Source organism: Chroicocephalus ridibundus, chromosome 6 (genome assembly GCF_963924245.1).
Source record: "Chroicocephalus ridibundus chromosome 6, bChrRid1.1, whole genome shotgun sequence".
Classification (NCBI taxonomy): Eukaryota; Metazoa; Chordata; class Aves; order Charadriiformes; family Laridae; genus Chroicocephalus; species Chroicocephalus ridibundus.
In genome coordinates this window covers 70,492,193-70,506,437 of record NC_086289.1, presented here as the reverse complement: position 1 = coordinate 70,506,437, position 14,245 = coordinate 70,492,193, and the positions used below count along the sequence as shown (strand labels likewise).

The following is a 14,245-nucleotide window of genomic DNA, read 5'->3' as shown; positions in this document are numbered from 1 at the left end:
GCAGGATATGAGACACCAATGTCAATTCTTTTAATTCTTTGTTGTTGCTGTTTTTCTTTTTGCTAAAGGGGCGCTCAGGCAAAACCTTGTAAGGAAGACTAAAGCCAAAATTATGCAGCCGGGGTCACAGAACGAGCCTGCTTTCAAAGGCAGATCCAGATGGCCAAATTCAGCACCGAAGAAAAACCAGATAATGACATTTCCACCAGCTCTGACAGCGGGAATAGACGGTCTCTCAGGGGACAATGCCAACAGAAAGCGGAGGTGCTGCTTTACCCAGGGCACAGTGATGGCCGCGGGCAGGAGCCGGCCTCTGCTGGCACTTCCTCAATCTATTTTGATCAGGTTTGGTCCCCGGCTGCTCCCTGCCAGACTGAGGGGTGCAAACCTAGAGAGGACAAACCCCGCCAGTCCAAACCACAGCAGGCACTGAGGTCAGAACCAGCCAAACCATTTGGGTGAGGGACACACAGCCCCTGTCCACGTTCACTGCCACGCAGTTGTTGCCTTCTCCCTCTTCAAGCATGGTATCACCAGGTGTTTAATCACAGAATGGTTAGAGTTGTAAAAGAGCTTAAAGATTATCTAGGTCCACCCCCCTGCCCTGGGCAGGGACACCTCCCACCAGCCCAGGTTGCTCCAAGCCCCGTCCAGCCTGGCCTTGAACCCCTCCAGGGATGGGGCAGCCACAGCTTCTCTGGGCAACCTGGGCCAGGGGCTCACCACCCTCACAGCAAAGAATTTCTTCCTGATATCCAATCTAAATCTCCCCTCTTTCAGTTTAAAAACATTATCCCTCATCCTATCACTACACTCCCTGATAGAGTCCCTCCCCACCTTTTCTGTAGGCCCCCTACTGGAAGGGGCTATAAGGTCTCCCCGGAGAGAGAGAAAATTTCTTTTATTTAAGAAATTAATTTCTTAATTAATTTACAAGGAAAGTATTTGCATTCTTATAACAAACTTACTTTTCTCACAGCCGTAGCCGGTGAATCCCGGAGGACAGCCGCATGCGCCCGTCAGGTGATGGCAGGGGGTACCCGCGGGACACCGGCACCGCTGGGCACAGCCCGCACCGTAGCGGCCGGGCAAACAAGCTGCAATGGTGCAACCGATCCTCGTTAGGGCACGGGGCAGGCAGGATGCTGCAAAGCTACCCCCCTCCAACGGATCTGCTGCACCAATCCCCATGAGCACCCCCAGACCGTCCCCACCGAGCAACACGGGACTGAAAGGATCCCGTCATCGGCTTTGGATCCAATCTGAACGTTCCTCCATCAAAGCCCAGCAGACACTCACGTTTGTCACAGTGCCTCCCTCGCCATCCCTTCTCACAGCGACACGCTCCATTCTGATGGTGGCAGGACGAGCCGTGCACGCAGTCACATTGCTCCTCGCACTGCTTGCCAAAAAATCCCGGGGGACAGACTGCGAGGAGAAGGAGAGACAGCAACAGTTCTTCCTGCACCCATCACTGCCAAATGAGCCAATATTGCTCTCGCACATGGCAATGGATATTTAGATGACTGCATGCCCAGAAAATATCATTGAAAGAGAAAAAAAATATTAAAAATATTAAAAGCATTTACTGTTGGCTATTAATGAGTCCCCACGTGAAAGCTTGCAAAGACTTAGCCCCAGTCTGGAGTACAAACCCAGAGGGTGCCTATAGAGATGGCGATGCCATTCACTTTTACACAACCACGCACAGACAAAAGGACGTCTGTTTGCACATTGAAAATACACCGTGTCCACGTACTGCTTCCCACCTCATGGGTCTCTGCAAAGCGATCAGGGAGAAAGCGAGGCCTGAAGAAAAGGATGGTGGGCACTGCGAAGGCTTTACACGTCACGCTTGTGGCTGAGGCTTTGGGAGCCCTCAGCACCTCAGGAGACACCAGAAAATTGACACGTTTCAAGTCATCTGATACCTACTGCTTGTGAGATTTCTTTTTCAGGGATTTACATGGATTGAAACACGCCGGACAGCTATGCCAACTCTAAGCAATCTGGACCACGTGCAAGGTAGGTGCAAGCTGAAGCATTACAGGCCAATTTGCTGAGCCACAGAGATGGCAGCATGTGGCCAATCTGGCAAACTCTCCTTGCAGCTCACTCCCTTTCGTGTGTTCTTCCTTGTACCCGTAAGGTAGAGAAATACCTTATTTTTGTTAGCAGGCAGGGAACAGAAGTAGGATTTGTTTGGACAAGGGCATGTATTTGTGGTTGTGCAGGGAGCTGCCCCCGGGGCTCCCCAGACATGTGGTGAACGCTCACGCTAGTGTTACTTCTAATTGTCCTACAGAATACTGGAAAATTAAGATAGAAAATAGAGATGGACTTCCTACTGGGGAGGAAAAAATGGCTGAGTGCAGAAGCGAGTGTTAAAATAAAGCATCCGCAGAAGGAACTGCCCTTACCAACATCACAGCGGTCCCCAGTCCAGCCGGCGTGGCAGATGCATTTCCCCGAGTGCTGGTCACAAACCCCATGGTGGCAGCTACAGTTCCGCTCACAGCCCTCTCCGGACCTCCCGTCCCCACACTCTGAAACGAGATGGGGGAGACTGACAGGGTCCAGGCTGGAGGGGCTCTAGGGAGAACACGTTTACACCTCTGAAATACGGCGAGACACCTAAGCTGGTCCTAAAAACCTTCGCTGAGGGAGATTTCGAAGGCACACTTAGCAAAATTCTCTAGAAATACGTAATTTTCCTTCTGGAGGATTTCTTTTATTATTTTTTTCTCCTCAGACTGAGTTCACTACCTACCTTCCCTGTCCCCAGGGGACAGAGAATAGCTTATTCCTCCCCTTTATCCAATAAGTTTCTAGCACCACAGTACGTTCAGATGTCAATGCCGTATCTCCCCTCGGTCCTCTCATCTCCGACTAAACAACCCCAATTTTTTCAACCTCTCCAGACCCCGTGCTCTCCAGCCCTCTGACCCTCTTCTCTCTTTTTTCTGGGCTGTCTCAAACCAGACCTCACCAGAACTGAATTTCGTTGCGGAGCAACTGGTGCTGGAGGGATGGAGGACGTGATGAGACTCACCCAGCTCACAGGCTATCCCCGTCCAACCCTGGGGACACCGGCACTCGCCCGTCACCCGGTCACACGTCGCCTGGCCGTGGCAGACGCAGCGCTGTAGACAGTTTGCACCGTACCATCCAGGAGGACAGGCTGCAAAGAGGAGGCAGGACAAAAGCCTTCCATTAAAAAGAACAGGAGGAGGACACAGGTTAAGCCCAACCCTTCCCAGCTTACACCCCCTCTCGCCCTGCTGATCACGGAGATGCTGCGGGAGCTACAACCGAGCGAAAACGGGGCCACGACTGATAAGGAATTACACACACCAGTGTAAAACGTGGTCTGGGAACAAAGCAGGCGATGAAGTGAATTAAGTATGATCCACCAAACGGCCTTAGGATTTTCTGTTCACCCCCATGAAAAACATCTCTTGTATCCTACCAGCTTTCTCAACACCAAAGAGTGGAGTTATTGATTTCCCTGTTTTCAGCACTTCTTTCTACAGTCTTTAAAAATCACAACTCCTTTTCTAACTGATCTTGCCACCCACAGCTGGCTGATGACATTTTACAGTTTACCTAATTTTAATTAAGCATTTTATTAACGCCATCACAACCAGATCCTATGGACAGAACCTCATTTTTTTTTTGTTTGGCACAAAAAATACACACCTTTTAAAGATGCTAACAGGGGCAAGTTCTCACTCTGCAAAAGCCCAGTCACCAGAGGATGGCTCTCCCAGCCTCACATGCTTATTCCACCTCCCGACTCCCAAAGAGAAAAGAAACCCCCAAACGTATCATGAAAGAAAAAGGGTATGTTTGGCAACGTCTTCGTATTTGACAACAGCTGTTTTAACTCCTGCTTTGGTTTTGTATTTGAGGCCTTCATGCAAACCAGAAAATTTTAGGTCGTCTCGTACACGTCACCGAGAACAGTTTGGTGCCTTCCCAAATTTTTACTCCTTCATGGAAAGAGCTCTTCAAATCAGGTTTTAAAGGGGGACTCAATTAATTAATTAATATATATTCCTCTACTCCTGCCGGTTTTCATCTACTTTCCCTAACCGTCCTCTCGGCATGCTGAAGGGCAGCCGCTGCTTGGGTGGAGGTGCTGACCCCAAAGCCCAGCTCCCCCAGCAGCATCCGCAGCAGCATCCCCAGCTCCGCGGCACTGCTTACAGAGCCAGGTACCTTGCGGGAGAGGCGCAGAAAAAGGAGCCTTCCGCAATGGGGACGGACAGACTTCTTCTAGCGGCTTGGGCGCAGAGGATTAGGAGGTGAAACATAAGCCTCAGCGCAGCCTGTCTTTGCCAGCCTCTTTTCTTAAGACTCCTTGGAGTTGGGCTTGCGTTTGAGTCACACTTATCGGTCTAGTTGCCAAGGCTGGAAGTCCCAATGCCTTTCACATGTTCTGGATTTAGCCTATGTCTGGAACAGCGTACGGTAATGACGAGGATCAGTCAGGCGCATGGGACAGTAAAGCAGGCCACAGAAAAGAAACAGTTTTGTTTCAGTGTCATAAATGGGAGTTTTATGGACCTTTTCTCCCTTAATCAGACAGCCTTCAAAACCAGCTCTCTTCCAGTTTATGACTGTTTCAGCCCCCTCTGCCCCATGTACACTGAGCTCCTACAGCAGGCCCCTGAAACGCAGCATCACAGATTTATTTAATGGACTGAGCCGTGTTGTTGTGCGGATACGAAACCAATGACAACACGGGCCAACGAGCTGGTAATTAAAATACCCACAAAGTCCCCTGAGCAGAAGTTTTAATTTTCCCTCCTATAGTCCTCTGGCAGGGGGTTGAATTTCCAACTGTACCTTCTTCGCAGGTGGCTCCTTTCCACCCCGGGCTACAAAGGCACATCCCGGTTATGTGGTGACAGAGGGCTCCGTTGTGACAGTGACAAGCGTGGCTGCAGCCTGGCCCATAGCTGTCCCCCTGGCAGGCTGCAACGAGAAAAGTCCATAAAACCCCATCAGGATGCATCAAAGGAGGCATCGTACAGAGCAAACCTGAGACACAACCCAACACCGGAGAAATCAGTTTGAAATTGGCTTCCAGTGACACACTTTTCACATCATAAGGGCGCCTACGTCCATATATTAGCCATGCCTGACATTATATAACGCGGCTTAAAAATATGTATCATAGCACGTTCCGAAGAGGTTTTTATCGAAGGGCAGGATCGCTCGGGTGATGGATCAGCTGTCAGCCCCTGCCCTCCGGAACGTCTTTGTGCTAAACTAATGGTCCAGCAGAACCGCCAGCTTGACAGCCCGGGTATTTATTTGCATCCTGGTAAGAGAACCGACAACTTCATTGTTTTCAACGTTCATTTTTCACAGCTGGATGCCTTCGCTCACCCAGAGTCTCATGCTTTGGTCAGAGAGGGGTGATATTTTCAATGCATTCAGTTAAGCAGCTGGCTCCCAGGTGAAAACTTAACACAGCCGTCTCGCAAACGTACAGTTGCTGCAGCTCCGCTTTCAGTGCTGCTGCCTGTGAAAAATGGCAGCGATAAAATTCCTGTAGTCTCCGTCGCACCAGAGATTTGGATAGCTTTAAATGGTGGAAAACAGACAGTGCTGCTACCCTGTTTTCTTCAGATATCACTCACAGAATACAAAACGCGTTGATGAAGTCGGAGACCCTCCTTGCAGGGTTTCTGTGCCTGCCTTGCAGAGGCTTCTTCACTTGTGCGAAGCTTTCAGAGCCTCTCATCCCTGCTGGCACACACTGGAGAGGCAAAAAAGGCTCTGATCCCTGGTCCAGGAAAGTGTCCTCCACTCACTGAATATGACATCTCCCGGGATCAGACCCAAACGATGACTTTTCATCAACACCTCTATGCCTTTGAGGGTGTCAGTGTGCAGAACAAGATGCAGTGCTGCAGGAGGACACATCCCCAGGGACTGAAGGGAGAAGTGAAACCACCTCAACCTCAGTGGTGAACTTGTATGACAGCATCCAACCCATTCTCAGCTCTTTTCTTCCCATTTGCGGACCTCCAGCTTCCCGACGTGGTTCTCACAGACACCATTTCTCCACGGACTTCTTTTCAACACTGCTCATTTTTTGTCATCGCTTGGACCCCATCCACATTGAAACCACAAGAAAGTGCAGGAGCTCAGCCCCATCGTAGTTAAAAGTTTGTTCTGCAAATGAGGCTTGGTTGCCAAGTTAAAAGTTCAGCCCATCCTACAGAGCTCTGGCTCGGTTTTGGGAGCAGAACTAAATATTTCCACAATACAGACCAGAACTATATCATAACCAAGCCAAAGGAAAAACCAGCTCAGAACCAGGTCCCCTGACTGGTTACTAGTGGTTCATGTGAGGTTTTTGGAGTATGCGTGCAAAGCTCTTGTTACGCTTACCGAGAAGACAAAAGAATTTTCCAGTGAAAATTCGGGTAAGAAAGCAGAAATTTCTGGAGAAGAAAATTTTAATGATTCTATTGGGTGGATGCAAACTTTTTTTAGCTTCTTAGTAGAACAATCCTGATTATCTAAGTCCTTTGAAGAATAAGATAACAAGTGATACATTGAACCTATTTTATGAAGTTCCATAACTGAATGTACGAATATCCCTGGGACTTTTCTCCTTTCTTCATGATGAGTGCAAAGGGAAGAAGCAATAGAAAGGTTTAAATTATTACACTTCTTCCTGCTTCAAAATTTTCCTCTCGATGCCTTTCCTCTGCAAGAGGAGGATTTATTTGTTTGCAGTCTTAAAAATCTCTTTTTGAGATTAAGGAACATGAAACTGGAGACCAAAACATTCAGACTGGAAGGCAACAGCCATCCAAAGTGTCGGGGAGCACAGGGAAATAACTGATGGGCACTAAGACTCAATAGAGTGCCCAGAAGCTTTGATTTCATGCAGCTCCTGCGGATTACTCTCCCCAAAATGAAGCTTCAGCTTTAAAAGAACAGGGAAATTGTAAAGTCAAGTGCTCACACACCACAAAACGTCAAACCCCTGGTTATCAGCGCCCCCGAGCAGAGACTCTTTCCATACTCATTTATTTTGCAAACCGATGTGGTCTGGTTTTACCACAAGGAACTGTTTCTGTGAAGATCCTGCTGAGCCCCAACAGCTCCAGAAAGAGATGTTTTTTTGTACTAATAGAATCAGGGCAAAATGTAGATGCTGAATTGTGTTCTACATTCCGTACAGTCTACAGACAATTCTACAGTCCGTACACAACATGACTTCTTTTTCTGTTTGTTTGGTTTTGGAAACTGCAAAATTTGGTCCAGTTTGTATAGAGAAAGGAAGGTTGCATCTCTGGCATAAAGAGATGCCAAATGTCAAGTCCTCACGTCTAAATTGCTGAGGCATCACGACACTCCACAAAACAGTTTAGTTTATTTTAAACTTAGGCAATACACCTTTCCTAAACTTCCTTCTTGGAAATCTAAAATATCTTAGGCAGACACTCAAAAAAACCCAACCCAAAATAAAAAAATCACCAAACACAATATTAAGCTGAGGCAGAGCTTGCTTGGCAGATTTCATCCCAGATTAATATAATTAATTTACAAGCAATTGAAAAACACAGTCTTGTAATAGGAAGTGTTACGCAGCTTCAACAAAAGGCATTACTGTCCATATCGCCCATAATTAGATAGCAGTGTATAAAATGCACTGCGTGGACGGCTTAAGATCAATTCAAATCCCATGATGTCAAAATTATTCCTCAATATCCTCCAGCGCATTGCCTGCAATCTGATTACTTGAACACGAGCGCTGTCCTTCCAGCTGCTAGGGCTGGCGAGTCCCAGGAACCGGCCAGGGGAATATTAAACACCCAACAAGGATGGGGAGTGGTGAGCTGGCGTCTCCGACCCATGGTTGCCTTACTCTGAGCAGCTTTGGAGCAGCATGGCCGAGGTCCAGTCTTAAAATCAAAATGAAGATTCTTCATTTAGCCAAGAGAAAAGGAAGGTTAATCCTTCGCACCATTAACTGGCCTTGCTCTTTTGCTTACAGGCGAAGGAGACCTCGGAGGCTTTGGCGTCTTCACCAGCATGAAGAATAAATCAACCCGGCATAAAGCTCTAATGGCTGCGGCTCAAGAGAATAAATAGGTTTTTTTCTCATGCGAGTAGAGAGGGGCTCAGAAGGCCGTTGACAAAGAGCTGCATTTCTTAATTGAATTTAATGAAATATGTAGGAACAAAGCTTCCCATCCCTAATGCAGTCTAAGGAGCAGGGAAGGGCCAAGGGGATACACTGCTAACGCCGTGGCTGGGCTGAAGGGCAGTACAAGTGGGCTGCGATCAAGAAGCAAATATCGTTCCTGTTCGGCAGCACCTTTTCTGCTCTGCGGTACGGTTATACGGCTCTGGCTCCGCGTTTATTTCTTGGTCAGCTCATTAACCTACACCCACAGGGGAGTATTACCACCACCACCACCATCCTCAGCGGTGGGAGATGGAAAGCCAAGCATTCCTACTGGGGGGCCGCGAGGAGGCAAAAAGGACTGCCATGGCGGGATGTTTGCAGAAATATCTAAAAAGTGGAAAGTTTCACCAGCATTGACCCTCCCGTAAATCAAAAGAGCAGGGGATTTTGCAGGAAAAGCCCCTTCAGAAGACAGGCTGTGTTGCATGGTGGGGACAAATGAGGAAAAATTCTGATGAAGAGCAAGCGCAGCCCTCAAACAGGGCTGATTATAACACAGCGTATAGCTGGAGAAGTGTTTCAATGTAAGTATAATTCCTCTCTATTTTCTAAATTAAATTAATTTTCTGTTGCAGAAATCTGCAACCTTTGGATTAAGGAATTCTTACGAAAGTGTTCACTAACAATGAAAGTCGGCTCCTTGCAGAGCTGCTTTGGCCCCCAGCTCTACACCACAGCCCTGCAGACGGCAGTCGTATTTTCAAAAGGAAGCACAGACCATGACATCATCCTAAAGGGAAACGAGGAAGCTGAGAGGCTAAAACATGAAAATCTTAAAAGAAAACATATTTGCTAAATTTTGCAAAGGGGCTCAGTGATCTCCATGTGCAATGCCATGTAGCTACAGAAAGTGATTTTATTTCCCGTGACATTTAGTGAACAATTTCTCAGAAGAGCCAATTTTATATATGCACACACACAAACACACCAAAAAGCCTCAAAGTTTGTGGGATAATCCACACATGTGAAAATCTAGGAAGCCGACTTCTTTTAAAAACAAATAACTTTTCTAAAAATTAGTTGAAAAACTATTTTCTCATGCTCAAACAACAAAATAGTCCCAGCTCTGATTTTTCCACTTGGTGCATTTGTAATCTGTCACTTTATAATTGATAATTAGCTGAGATACACCAGGAACACGGATATAATATTTCATCTCTCAATGTTGCACAAAAATAAAAGCAGAGATTCGTCATATGGTAGGAGATGGGTCTGCTATTTAAAAACCGATGCTTATAACGTTTGACAAGCGCCAACAGCAGTTAAAAAAAAAAATTGGAGTTGATTATTTACACAGCTACCAAAAATTGTTCCCTTTTTTGGCATCTTTGGAAAGGAACATGACCTATCTAAAATTGTACCCTGGTAGGTCATCCTGCGTTCCCAGAAGGAGCCCATGTCAATGCTGGAAGAGTTTGGGAGCGGGGGTGGTGAGCGTAGCCCGTACGTACGCTGCTCGCAGGTCTCTCCCAGCCAGCCGGGGAGGCAGCGGCAGGTTCCCAGGACGTGGTCGCAGCCGGCAGCATTCTTGCACTTGCACACCTGGTGGCAGTCAAGCCCAAAGAATCCATCTGGACAAGCTGAAACGCAAAACATTTCATTTTTAGCAGAGTTCCTTTTTCTTTTTTTGTATAAACTCTAGCTGAGAGATCTGACGACACGGGGCGCTGCTCATCTTTCCATGGCTGTTCTGTCACAACGCCAAAGTTGCTTCAAAGGTTAAACCTGTGCAACTCTGCGATGTGCATCTCAGCAAAACGCGACCTGTTTTACACAAGCAACAGATTTCTGCATAGAAAAATACGGGTGAGAATATATTGAAAAGCCATAAAACAGGCGAGAGAATGATCCGGAGGAAAAAGGAAATAATTCAACATAATGCAAGACCAGGGGCCCGTCCCCCATTATCTCCCTGTCTTTTGAAATGCAAAACTTCTGCTCCCATTTACTCTCCCGACGCCTCTGTAAAGATTTTTTTTTAACAGTGAACATAAGCCACAGTGTTGTAGTTCAGTACCGAAATGAAAACCTGGCAAAGAGAACACGTAGAGAAAACCAGGATAAATTAAATGTAGCACAACAACTCCGGGGAGCTTAAGGAGCTCAGTACCTGCATCGAGGACACACAGAGCAGGCCCCTGGATTCAATTTACATCTGTACCAGTGCTGACAAGAGTGAAAATAAGCCACCGGTGCCTGTCAGGGGGCCGCATCATACCCAACATGCTGCATTACAAGAACGTTAAGGCTGCTATGCAGAGTTAAAAAAAAAAATAAATTAGGAATTATGTTTTCTATGTAGCCTTAATTTAACCTCTCTGCATATATATGTGTTTAGAGTATATAAGTACCCGTATAATTAGGTTATACGAAATGATAATAAATCTGTAGATACACAACTGTACGTCATTCTTTCCACAGAACCCCTGAGTGACAGTGCTCATTACATGAACAGCGATTCAATAAAACTTAGCTCTCTGTCCTCCTCCTTCAATATAAACTCATAGTCAAAACCTGATCCTCACGCTTCTACCATGAAATCAGAATGCCTGACTTCCCAGTGGAGTCTTGTGACAATTATCATCATACACTACTCAGTGACCCACGCGAATTTCAAAGCTCTCTGCCAGGTCACAGTAACACCATTACCCCTATGCATCTCCCACTGCTGGACTCTCCGGTCCCTTTCCTTGCCGTGTCTCTTCCTCACGCCCAGGCTCTTTGTCTCAGTCTTCTCTTGCTATCACTCCCACAAATGCAAATTCAGCCCTCTGAAAGGGCAGACGCCCCTGCAGTCTGCTTTGGATACAAGGGGGAAAATCCAGTATCTGTAGACAGAGCCGAGCCTGGACCTTCAGAGAGCGAAGGCGGCAGGGTACCACGCCGCCACGTCCCTTTGGCTTCTTTACTCTCCGAGCTCCCGCTCAGCTTGTGCTACGTATGATTGTTTCATCTGCTCCAAATCAAAGGGCTGCTCTTCCCTTCGCCCAGACTGCAGCTTCTTCCTTGGCATATGAAAGATCTCAGGCTTGCGCCACTTTCCATGCGTGCGTTGTCTCAGAAAAGCAGTTTATATCATAGCGATATAAGACTGCGACACATCCCTCAGCCTCTGGTCTGTTGGTAGACGGGGAGAGAGCTGTTATCAAGTTGTAAGGAAGAGACATCAGCATGTGGTTTCAATCTTTATGTCCTTATTTATTACGCTTCAGTAGCGCGTACGGCACAGCATACAAGAAAGGACTTCTCCTACTTAACCCGAGGTGACTTCAAAGGCTGACAAAGTTTTTCTTTGTTTAATGCAGGGACTGCACAGCGCTGTCAGCTATTCCTAGACATGCGCAGTATTTATTTTTCCCTTTTATCTTGTTAAAACAGAACTCTTGCCGGGCTATCTTATGATAATGATTAACTGCTGAAATCCCAAGAGAGAACCTGGTCCGTCTGTCCTGCAGTAGAGCTGATTCAGACAGCAATTCAAACGCACACTTTGAGTGCTGTGCTTCACAAGGCCTATACGTTGCTGTTATTAATGCATGGATTAATAAACATACTGTAGGAAAAGTCCGAGAGCCCTGCTGCCTCCAGTTTGTGGGATAATTGTGCGGCATTTGGGGATAATCCGTCAGATCAAGCAGCGAACTGGGTAATTCTTCTGTTGGCCTGATCCCGTAACCGGACACATGCCTCGGGTCACACAGCACATACCAGCGCAGCGGGGAACTGAATTAAACAAGATGACGGTGCAGCAAAGACAACTGCAACCTTCAAAGCGGGAGCAGCAGATGCTCAGCGCTTCACACAATTAAATCAATTATAACAATTGCCTTCCCGATCGGGAGCAGAGCAAGGCCGGCGCAGGGCAGGGTGACCCGGCTGGCTCGGCGTGCTCCTGGCAGAGCTGTGAGCATGGATGGCGACAGGCACATCTCCAGTCCTCTTGGCTTTGCTGGTTGGGCAGTTGGACTGCCCGGCATCAGGAGCCCATGGCCCAGGCTTCATGCAGGTCAGATGTTAACGTTTATTTGAAGAAAGAATCATAGACCCATAGAATCATTTAGGTTGGAAAAGACCCTTGGGATCATCGAGTCCAACCATCATCTCCACTCTACAAAGTTCTCCCTTACACCATATCCCCCAACACCACATCTAAACAAGTCTTAAACACATCCAGGGATGGTGACTCCACCACCTCCCTGGGCAGCCTATCCCAGTGTCTGACCACTCTTTCTGTGAAGAATTTTTTCCTAATGTCCAGCCTAAACCTACCCTGCTGCAGCTTGAAGCCATTCCCTCTTGTTCTATCGCTAATTAAGCATTGATATATTTAGCTATTTATGACAAGAAAGATTTTTTGGGAGTTTAGGGTTTGGGTGTTGGGGTTTTTTTGTGGGTTTTGGGTTTTGTTTTTTTTTTGACTTGCCTGTTTAGCTGTAAGTGCATTAAAACCAAAGCCCTGCAGCAGGGGGTGAATACAGTAGGCATCTTTTCTGGAGAAAATGCTACTCAAGTTATCTATGCTTTAATGGGACAGAGAAAGGACTTAAAGCCATCTTTTGCCACGATTACCACCTCTGTACAGTCCATGAATGCAGAGGCATTAATTGCTGCTTCAGTCCAGGAACAGCCAGAACTCCACGTGTGCCTTGAGTACCTTCTCCCCAGGCACGAAACATTCTCCACTCAGGAAAGGTTTCTGGTGGCATTGCTAGTAGCATCACTCGCAAGAAACCACCAAAAAGGATTCATTTTCCTTTGGTAACGCTAGACCTTGTGAAGAAACGTACATTATTTCTTTAGTGTTCTGGTGGTATCAACTTGCTGTTTTCAAGAAAATGCAAAGGAATCCTTTCCTAGGTTGTTCAGATTGTCTGCAAACATTTCTTTGTAGATTATTTTGTTTTCAGCTTTATTTGGAAATGTTAGCTACTTCGCGACTGCTCCTTTTGCAGCTCTTTTGAAAGAGTTACAGGATCCACAAGGTTCATTTTTCCAATGGACTGAGCAGAACAGAAAGACGGAGCAGGCATGCTCCACCTTCAGAAATGTCTCATTTTCTTCCAGAAAGGGTCTTGATAACTTTATTCTTACCTGTTGTTATTATTATTCTATGTGATCACATAATTACTTGAGAGGCAGCAGTACAAACGAATGATACCAGTTGGAGATGAAGAACAGCCAATTGAAGCTGACTCCGAGCAAAGCAGAACTGGGATGCTGATGGACTGACAGAAGTACTCTGAAGAGTGTGAGGTCTCTTGGCAGCATCCTGTGGCTGAGGGCACAGAAGTTCAGTCAACGCCTGAGTAACTCACAGCAAGGACTCACAAAACAGCAGACTGGAGCAACAGTGTCTCCTGCTACTGGTTGGCTTGGAAACTGTCCTGTGCTGGTGGATGATGATGATGTGGCTTTGGCTGTTATCTGTATTACTGCCAGGTGATATATGTAGGTAAAACACCAATTTGCACTGAATATTGCAAATATCACGGAATGGTTCCGGTTGGAAGGGACCTTAAAGACCATCCAGTTCCACCCCCCTGCCCTGGGCAGGGACACCTCCCACCAGCCCAGGTTGCTCCAAGCCCCGTCCAGCCTGGCCTTGAACACCTCCAGGGATGGGGTGGCCACAGCTTCCCTGGGCAACCTGGGCCAGGGGCTCACCACCCTCATAGTGAAAAATTTCTTCCCGATATCTAATCTAAATCTACTCTTTTCCAGTTTGAAGCCGTTACTCGTCGTTCTATCACTACATGCCCTTGTAAAAAGTCCCTCTCCAGCTTTCTTGTAGGTCTCCTTTACGTACTGAACGGCTGCTGTAAGGTCTCCCCGGAGCCTTCTCTTCTCAAGGCTGAACATTCCCTTAGGTTGGCTGCCTCACCAGGGGATGACCAGGGCCGTGCCGGGTCTCAGTCTCTACATTCTTGTCTGCAAGGCACAGAGCTTGGCTGATGTGGGAGGATTGCAAAGAGGACGGCAAAAAGCACATCCCCATCAGAAGGAAACCCTGCCAGTCTCCAAGTC

General features: G+C 47.1%; 1 protein-coding gene across 10 annotated transcripts in view; it reads right to left on the bottom strand.

Moving 5' to 3' along the window:
* LOC134517069 (multiple epidermal growth factor-like domains protein 6) overlaps window positions 1-14,245 on the bottom strand; it is a 213,835-nt gene that overhangs the window by 21,618 nt on the left and 177,972 nt on the right. For 8 of the 10 annotated variants that reach the window (XR_010071548.1, XR_010071547.1, XM_063338172.1 and 5 more), the window contains 6 exons: window positions 9,583-9,801; window positions 4,852-4,980; window positions 3,053-3,181; window positions 2,421-2,546; window positions 1,300-1,428; window positions 969-1,097 (listed from right to left, as the gene is read on the bottom strand). Coding sequence is in view for 8 of the 10 variants with exons in the window: in XM_063338172.1 (XP_063194242.1) it covers window positions 969-1,097; window positions 1,300-1,428; window positions 2,421-2,546; window positions 3,053-3,181; window positions 4,852-4,980; window positions 9,583-9,801 (861 nt within the window). In the remaining 2 variants the exon portion in view is untranslated. The remainder of the gene's footprint in view (window positions 1-968; window positions 1,098-1,299; window positions 1,429-2,420; window positions 2,547-3,052; window positions 3,182-4,851; window positions 4,981-9,582; window positions 9,802-14,245) is intronic. The other 2 variants (XM_063338170.1, XM_063338171.1) reach the window with 1 other exon arrangement.